General features: G+C 35.6%; 2 protein-coding genes across 4 annotated transcripts; one reads left to right on the top strand and one right to left on the bottom strand.

The window, feature by feature from the left end:
* Positions 1-662: 662 nt before the first annotated feature.
* On the top strand, positions 663-1,407 carry LOC139855647 (uncharacterized). Its single transcript, XM_071844891.1, has one exon. It carries the CDS (start codon positions 809-811, stop codon positions 1,244-1,246), a length of 438 nt encoding a protein of 145 aa, XP_071700992.1. The 5' UTR covers positions 663-808; the 3' UTR covers positions 1,247-1,407.
* Positions 1,408-1,720: 313 nt separating this feature from the next.
* On the bottom strand, positions 1,721-8,382 carry LOC139852406 (secretory carrier-associated membrane protein 3-like). Of its 3 annotated transcripts, none has more exons than XM_071841693.1 (14): positions 8,221-8,382; positions 8,039-8,109; positions 7,068-7,133; positions 6,580-6,684; positions 5,933-5,995; positions 5,646-5,679; positions 5,333-5,455; positions 5,032-5,094; positions 4,747-4,840; positions 3,158-3,203; positions 2,987-3,054; positions 2,594-2,642; positions 2,444-2,509; positions 1,721-2,069 (listed from the first exon to the last, which is right to left on the bottom strand). In XM_071841693.1, the coding sequence occupies exons 2-14, from the start codon at positions 8,096-8,098 to the stop codon at positions 1,983-1,985; spliced, it is 924 nt and encodes a 307-aa protein (XP_071697794.1). In that variant the 5' UTR covers positions 8,099-8,109; positions 8,221-8,382; the 3' UTR covers positions 1,721-1,982. The 3 variants fall into 3 exon arrangements, with proteins under 3 accessions (XP_071697794.1, XP_071697793.1, XP_071697795.1); XM_071841692.1 differs by having other exon boundaries at positions 8,039-8,100; XM_071841694.1 differs by having other exon boundaries at positions 4,747-4,798; positions 8,039-8,100.
* Between the last annotated feature and the right edge of the window lie 1,166 nt (positions 8,383-9,548).

The following is a 9,548-nucleotide window of genomic DNA, read 5'->3' as shown; positions in this document are numbered from 1 at the left end:
CTTTGTGGGTAGTCGACCATGTATTGGGTCGCCCGCGTTTTTTTTTTTTTTTTTTGTTGGGGTAGTCGACCACGAAAAAAATGAGAGGTAGTCGACCATGTTTACATGATAGTCGACCGGGGACTCAATGAAGCTTGGTCGACCACCTTGAAAAAAGAGGTGGTCGACCATGATATATGGTGGTCGACCAATATTTTGGTCTACCCAATGGTGTAAAAAGACAATTTTTTTTTTCAAAAGTGTATTTTGAACAAAAACATTAAAAAAAAGTGTATTTTGACGAATTTTCCATTTTTTTTTTTACCTTGTTTTGGAAGTTAATTAATTATAATACTTTTCAAGTGGATACGTCTCGAAAAATACATGATTTTTTGAAAAAAATAGTGATTGAATCAGAGTAGCTTATTAAATGAAAGGTAAAGTGATCATTTACGTAAATCATCAAAAATTGAAGATTATTTTGTTGGTGTAGATTTTCCGGGGACGGAAGGAGTAATATTTATCACCTTTGACTTAAAATCCTTAAATGGTGCTTCAATAGGATTTTAGGAATTCATTTTCACGCTAAATTTAACACGACATTAAATTTTAACAGGATATATAGCACCGTATCACTCCTAATGCTCTAACAAATACACAACTTGATCTATATCCAATTAAATCTTTTTGGAAGAGACCTCTCATGCAACCCCTACAATTATGATCCTCTTAAATGCTTATATATCCTACAACCATACATACCCACTTAACATAAATACCCCTAACATCCACCTTCTGAAAAAAAAAAGATATTCATCAAGACGTCACAATGAAAAACCTCATCATTCCTTCCTTCTTCATTTTCTTCCTTTTAATCACTATCACTATTGCAACCCGACCCGACCCAAATACCAACAAGTCCAAGAACACCAACAAGAAAGGTGGTCAAGACAGCGGCAACAACGGCTACTTTGGACCTGGTTCAGGTGGCGGGTTAAACATACCCGGGTTTGGTAATAACTGGCCTGGAAATGGTGTGGGAGGCGGGTATGGGTCGGGTTATGGAGGCCCAAAAGGTGGACACACTAAAAGTGGAGTGATTAGACCAAGTGTGATTTGTAAAGATAAAGGAGCTTGTTACAAGAAAAAGCTGACGTGTCCGGCTAAATGCTTTGCTGCTTATAGCCAGTCCGGTAAGGGGTATGGTGGCGGTGGTGGCGGAGGTGGGTGCACGATGGATTGCAAGAAGTGTGTGGCTTATTGTTAAAAAAAATATAATCATTTGATCACACACAACATAAATCATAATATACTATACTCCGTTTAATATATGTATGTGTTATATATGCTGAATTTTGATATTGGCTCTCTTTGTAGATGTATTGATCATCACACTTTGCATTTCATATAATAAAGTTTGTATTATTACTATTACAGCACGGACTCAATTCTTTTTTTTATTTTACAGTACGGAGTATATATTGTATACGGAGTATTTTATTATTTTCATACTTAATAAAATAAAATATGTAGGATTGATTTAACCATGAAACCCAATTTTGACTCACCGGGACCGGGTTATTAACCTAAGCAATTTGATTTTCAAAGATTTCAAATATCTGTTAATATACTGGTCATTTTGACGGAATATAAATCAGCTGCAAAAACCTACTTGAGCAAAAGCAACACTGTTTTTGATACATTAACAAATAGAAAGTCTTGCTAAAAAAATGTTAAGAAACAAATAAAATCAGATCTTTTAAGCAAAACAGAAAAAAAGCAGAATATCATATAACACAAGATTTACATTGGCAATCTACCAGATTTTCACAGCTATCTATATATATCTGAAATCGTTTTAACTCTTTCACAAAATCAAAAACATTGCGGAAAATTAGCTTTCAAAATTAACATCCCCATCATGTCCACGTAGCCGCCATTTTATGTCCACTGAAAAGTAAAAGTCCATACATCGTCATAAATTCCGGCAGAGCGACACCAACTTATATAGCTGCCCGCACTGCACCTCTAGCAACGTCACGTCTCATTTCCGCTGCCTTACCACTTCCCCGGAAATACATGTATACTTGCTGCATTATGATTACAGAATTTTCATATTATTATTAATATTAATTTTTGTTCATGATCGGTATTTGTTTGAATGTTTGATATTTATTTTCTATAACCATCACAATCACAAGGTAACCCATTGGTTGGGACCCTCACATGTATTTGTTTGAATGTTTAATATTTATTTTCTATAACCATCACAAGGTAGCCCAGGTTAGGTTCGAATCTCAGGTTCGAATCTTGTGGTGGCTAGGAAAGGGTTGGAGAGGAAACAGCCAAGGAGTAATCTTGATAGGCTGCATATAGTAGAGTATGGGGTTGGATTACTCCCGGAAGAGGGTAACCTGAACAAGAAAAACCTTATAACTTTTTATAACAGTGTTAAAAGACGAACCTGAATAACCCAGATGCTAAGTAAAGACTCGAGACAGAATAGCCCGAATCCTACAAAATAGAAAATCTACAAAACAAAAGAAAAATACACTTAATTAGTATACTTAAAGAAAGAGGATAACCGAATTTGACGAGTTGCAAGAGAACTTACCCCAACCAAAGCATGGCCACCTACAAGGTCAACTGCTGGTAGGATCCCTCTGTTACCGGAAAAGAATATATATGTGTTAAAGTCAAGGGTCAGATGAAACTAACGCATTTATAGAAACATAAGTTCTTGATGATTCAAACCAAACTGATCCGTATTGTTTGGTTTTACAAACGAGTGATGATTTGTACACCAATTAAACTTCTCCATGCACCAACTAGTTGTACACCGAAACAAGGCTGGCACAGTAAGGAAATTTTTTGATGGTGTACAAATCACTCCCATTTACCAACACAGTTACATCCTAGTTATATACTGATCAGTTTGTAGAAACAAACAGATCCTGAGCCAGCTGCAGCAATGAAAGATGACGAAGCAACAGGAGGGGCAACTCACGCTAGGGATTTTCCTTTGAAGACAACAGGGGGGGCAACTGCAGCAAATATGACGAAGCCTATATGAACCTGTTACCAACCATATAAACAATAACGCGCAATTCAGGATGATATAATAATATTACCAATTACCCCAAAACAGACTAATATGACGATGCCATGAGAACCTTACCAAGTAAAAAATAAAGAACCAAGTGAACTTTAATGCACTTTCACTCCTGCAATACCAAAAAAAAAAAAAAAAAAAATAAGTAAAATTCAATTAGTTAAAACCATGATTGCCCATTCTCAATTTATCATCTTACGTCTCCATTCTAGTTGTATGCACATGGCATAACAATGGAACAAATACAATTTGATTTGTTTCTCTCAATTTCTTCTGCATTACAATTTGATTTGTTTCTCTGTTTCGAGGGCTTCTATATTTGTTTCTCCCTATAGCATCTAAACTGTTGATCTTTGTTTGTTCTGCATTACTTTACTACTACATTATACAAATCGAGCCGACACAAGTAAAATGCTAAGTTGCTAAATGAATTTAAAGCTGCCTTGCCTTTTGTACTCCCTCCGTATCATAGATGTTGCAGTAACAACAAATTTCAGTATTGCCAAAAAAATCTCTCAACTTCTCTCTTCATTTAACAAAAACCCTAAATCTATTCCTGCTTCTAATGCCACCACCTTTCTTCATCTTATCCGATCATTATTTTCAGTTTGTATTTCCAGGTGGTGTTTCCTTCTCCGGCCACCGCCATCTCGCCGGTGATCCTTTTCTCTTTTTTTCTGTCCGACTGTCATTTTCTCCAATGGTGTTAAGGTTGCTTCGTCGGCCATTACCCATCTCTACATCCATTCTCGTGGTGGGATGGTTAAACGTTTATTGTTCTCCTTCCTTTTGTCGTTTGTTCTCCGGCGACGTTCGGTTCTCTCTTCCGTTGCTGCGCCATCACCGGTGTTTTTCGATGTTCTCTCGACCACCAGTGTTCTCCGTTGCTTCTCCTTCGTGCTCCTCTTGTTCGTTCGGGGTTTTGGTGTGGTTACATCTCTCGCCGGATTTGTTCTTCATCGCTGGAGTTTAGTTTTACCCAGCTTCTGATTAAGGTGGAAGGCTTTTCCGGCCGGCATCATTTTGGCCAGAACTGCTGCTGACTGTTTCTGTCAGGCGACTCCTTCGGCTTTATCTGGTGACACGTTCTCTTGCTCCGATGCTTGGTCGTGGTGGGTTTGTTTGTTGGGGTCAGAACTATTATCCGGCTTGGTTGCTGGTGATAACCCAGTCGGTTGTCGGCGGTTTGTTTATGTTTAATAATTTGGTTGCAGCGGCGATCGGTGTTTTCTTGACCGCCAGCGCCAGCTTATTTTTTAACCTTGTTTATTGCAATCGGTAGTTGTGTTTCCTTGTTGCGTGTTAGATATAAATTAGTTTCCTAAAAATGTGTGTTTCCACCCTATTAGTGAGACCGTTTGTTTTAGGTAATGCGTTTTTATCGTTTGTTAGCCTTGGTCTGGATTCCCTTTGTATCGATTGTACTTGTTTGATTTTTGGGTCCGTTAATGTTACCGCTTTTTTTTTCCCAAGAAAAATAAAAAATTCGAGTATAATAATACCATAGATGTTGCAATAAGTGTTCATAATTGCATGTTTTGCTAACTTCGCAAATTTTTCAGCTAAGTAGACTAATGTGCCTACTCTTTTCACAGAACAACAAAATGATATTTGCGTACATACGAAGATATAATTTAAAGAGACCGGGCATTTACCTGAACGCACGATAAAGAGGCCTGTACCACAATACATAGGCAAGTGGAACTCCTGATATGAAGTATATAAGAGCAAGAAACCAGATCTTCGGATCTAGCAGAACACACGCATATATATATATATATATATATATATATATATATATATATATATATATATATATATATATATATATATATATATATATATATAATATACCAACAGTAATAATCCCAAATGTAATAACAAATATATAATAGATGTTAAAAGCATAAAGGCTGCAGCAAAGGCTGACTCATACACACCTTCTCCTTTAATCCAAGCTGTTGTGGTGGCTATTATATTCCACAGAAGACAAAGTACCAAACCTGCACGTGATAAAAAAACAAATAAAAATGTATTAGAGGTGGCTTTGTTTCAAATCTTATTGCTTAAACTTATACAAGTATGGATTCAATTCGTTATGACAAATTTAACTATCAAAAAGCATCATTTTACAAATCTCATTAATATCATGTGGGTCCCTGAGAAGACGTCTATTGATCATTATCACAGAACTGGCAAGAAGATTAAAAAACAAATTTAAGATGGCCATGTTAAAATTACCCAAATAGGTAGAGAATGCAACATATTGCAACTTCTGTAGATGAATTGGAATCTCGTTTGCAATATCATGGTGAATGATAGGAAAAAACGGCGGCCAATTTTTCTCCTCAAGAACAATACCAGCTGGAAACAACAAGCAGATTTGTCAACTACTCATGTAGTCATGTTCATTGTTGTTAACATCAGATTATGCAAATCTTTTACGTTGCGATTAAGTTGTTCTAATATTTAGGCAATTTCTTCCAGTTACACTTCATATTAACAAGTCATTTTCATATGAGAATCGGACACAAATACACAGAAGGAAACACACCTCGTGCAGCCGCCTCTTCCTTTCTTTTTACTAGCTGCATAGCATCAGTCGGTCAATTGATTAAAAGCTTTTCGAAAGGTAGAATCATCTAAACACCCAAACTAGTTACTACAAATCTACGATCGCAGAGTGTTTTGTATGTACATAATGCCATCCCAACGACTCAAACAGAAAAGTATTAGTAGAAGCAAAACAATTTAAGATTATTTAATGTCCTTTTGATGATAATCACAGATACACCAAACTGAAAAAGAGAAGGAAAAAAACATTATTCACATAAATATTACCTCTTCCCTCTTTCTCAAATCAGCTTCTCTAGCTTGCAGCTCTTTCTCTTTCTTCTTCAAATCCTTTAAAATCGGTAACACAAAGCAACAGAGGTTAGTAAAAAGATATGGCAGTTACTCATTAAATAATTGACAGCTACAGTTCAAATTGATAAGTGTGTTAGTGGTCTCTAACTTATTTTCATAAACTGAATCTTCTAGAGTTGATTTGCAAACCCTTTCAAAAATTAATTAATTTCACAGAAATAACAACAATAGTTATTTAAAAAGGTAGTCATATCAAAATGTCAATCACGTTTAATTTTTTTAGACCACTATGATAAATATGTTCAAGATTGTAAAACTCAGTAGTCGGGGAATAGTCAGTCGGGACCTTATAAGGACTAGTCGATTAAGTCAAAAAACTAGTCGGATGTTGACCAACTTTTTACGTCAACTGGTTTTTGACCAATTTTTGACCGAAAAAATCCAACTTTGACGGACTATTTATTAACTTTTGAACGATACTGACCCGTTGACCGGCAACCTTTAACCGACTTGGCCTAATTGGACGGACTACTTCAAAATACCAACTAATCGGGACTAGTCAGCCTAGTTGTCCGAATTTTACAACCATGAATATAACAAGATTCGACATTCAAAATTACCGAAGCTGAATCTAGAGGAATGTCAACTGGGGTGTTCCTGTCATAAAAATCAGCAGGTTCATGAGGAAGAGGCGATAGTCGGGAGTTTGTAGCAGGAGGAACACTCTGCAAATTCAGCCAAAATTACACAACAATCAGAAGAAAAAGAATTTTCACTAAACAAATAGTACGAAAACCTCAACCTACAAAAAAATTGTTGTGAAAGAATGTATGACAAGATTTGATGAAAATGAAGATATCATGTAGTGCAACAAACAAAGAATATGAACACGATAATATACTCAACCATTATATAACACAAATATATATTGTAATGACAAAAGAGAATGGATGTATTTCAGATGTATAACATGAGTACGAACTAGTCATATTTGATGGTGTGTCAGTGTGTGTATACACATGTTACACACTAACATAAGTTAAACAAACAAGAAAATCCTAGTTGCCATAATGATAATATGTAATGAAGGAGAAGGTCTTAGACTTACTGAAGTATAGAATGAACCTCCGGAATAATTTGTCTTGCCGCCTCCTTTACCACCAGTTCCCTGATCCTGTTAATGTAACTATATCACTTCACAATCTCAATACAATGTATTGAAAACAGTAACACTAAAACAACACCATATGAACTGTTCAAATTATTTGATGTTCACATCTTCAGTAAGTGCTGCTTTCTTGTGAACAATCAATGAACGGGACAGCCTGTTAAGCATGATAAAAACTTACAATCTTCTATCACTTTGCAGACCCAACTATTCTAAGAAAATTGTTGCAGCAGTAAAGTAGCATGTATATCAAAATTTGTACCTTACCGTTAATCATTTTGACTTCTCATATAAAATTAAGCTGGCCTTTTTTTTTTTTTTTTTTTTTTGAACAGCTAGATTGGATTCCACCAAAGGAGTTCCAAATAGTTGGCCTTTTTTACTCGCATACTATTTAAACTCGGATACTATATGAGAAGAATCCTATCAACAACCTTCGAATATTATTGAAGCAGTGAAACTTTTTAACTAATATATTCATGCTATAATTACTGTGTACTTGTGATTGTGTATCGCAACCAACTGACATTACGCCACATTCTGCTATCTAAAACTAGAAAATAGTCAGTCTCACAAATCAGCCCCATATTAATATGCATATGCATATAAACACATATACATGTATACAAGTATTTTAAATAATATGCATATACATTGCTACATAATTATTGCAATCTCAACATATACGCAGCGGGTTATTTGAATCAAGCTTATTCACGTAAACATAAACTATAACAAAAAGCAGATCCACAATTTAGGTCAACAAAACGTACTAAAATGAATCAAATTTCATCAGCGAGTAAATATCAACAGAAGAATATGCAAGTAAAGTACAAAATCAAACCCTAGCTTAGTGCCTAAAACAGTATAGCGTTTATTTAACAATCAAATAACAAAATTTTATAAGTTACCGCGAATGGATTAACTTCGTCTCCTTCGTCAAAAGGATTAGGATCGAAACGACCAGCCATCACTGAAACGACTTGCAGATACAGAAAATAAGAGTTAACAAAGTTGTGTGTCAATTAATTAAATTATATCAAAATTATAGTAAAATTAGAAAGAAAAGAACAATAAATGAGATCTCAAGAACCTTAAGCTGCTTTTTTGGTGTGTATATCGTCGGCGGTCAAAGAAGGGGAGAAGGTTTTACAGCGACGACTTCGCGTTTGTTTTGGTTGTATCTTCTCCCTTTCCTTTCCTTTCCTTTCCTTTCTTTTCCTTTACTTTTCTTTTCCGATTTCTAATGTTTCTTCTTCCAGTATTTTTTTTTTTTGTTTGCCTTAATTTTTTTTTCTTTACTTTTTTAATAGTTTAAGAATTAAGATACTCCCTCGTCTCATATTAATAGTCAATAGATCAAAAACACACAGTTAAAGAAAATTTCATAAAATTACTTTACTTTCTGTTTATTTTTCTTGTTTTACCCTTACCTTTTCTTTCTCCTTTAATCATATCCACATACATTAAGGACATAATAGAACTGTTAGAACCCAACCCGTATTAAAACCGGCCCATAAAATTTTTTTCCTTTTAATACGCTTTAAATAACACTTTAGGTCCCAATTGTGTTTCCATAAACATCTTTAATACAATAGAAGGTTTAATAAACCTTAAAACATTTAATACATTGATTAATTGTCCAAACGGACATACACGACCCGACTAGCTTAGTTTCCAACCAAAACCGAGCATGGTGATTTGGGACTACGCTACCCAAATCCTAATCGAATACAAAAGCAAGATCTTCTAAGCAACCTAGCCAAGATCTCTAATCCCCAAGCTTACCCGAGCCGCCAAACATGCAAACCTATAAAAATGTAAACAACGAGAGGGTAAGCTAACGCTTAGTGAATGTTAACATACTACATACATATATATGCATAAAATGGACACGCCACACAAATAATCAAATACCGCATACCGGAGCATCCAAGCATAAAGGCAAGCTAGTCTAAGCATACCGTACGATCACTAAGCAACGAGCTAAAGATACAACAACCAACATAAGTTCACCAACGAGGATGTGAACAACGCCAAATAGCTACACCCGGAGGGTTAGCTACATCACGACAATACAACAATATATATATATATATATATATATATATATATATATATATATAAACGAATAAGGTTAACCCCTTAACCCATTACCGAATGCCAGACACCACAATGAAGATTGGCCGAACAACCCGAGCCTTAGTGAATTCGCACAACCCGATATTCACTTCTTCACCAATTCAACAACCGAGGTTGGCCGAACTACCCGAGCCTTAGTGAATTCGCACAACTCGAGATTCACTACCTCATCAATAAGATGACCGAACAACCCGAGTCATCATGAATCCGCACTACCCGAGATTCACTTCACAACATCAAACCCACGGTCACGGGATTATAAAATCCACCACATCGGGG

This window comes from Rutidosis leptorrhynchoides, chromosome 6 (assembly GCF_046630445.1).
Source record: "Rutidosis leptorrhynchoides isolate AG116_Rl617_1_P2 chromosome 6, CSIRO_AGI_Rlap_v1, whole genome shotgun sequence".
NCBI lineage: Eukaryota > Viridiplantae > Streptophyta > Magnoliopsida > Asterales > Asteraceae > Rutidosis > Rutidosis leptorrhynchoides.
The sequence above is the reverse complement of the archived record's forward strand: the minus strand, read 5'-3'. Positions and strand labels throughout refer to the sequence as shown.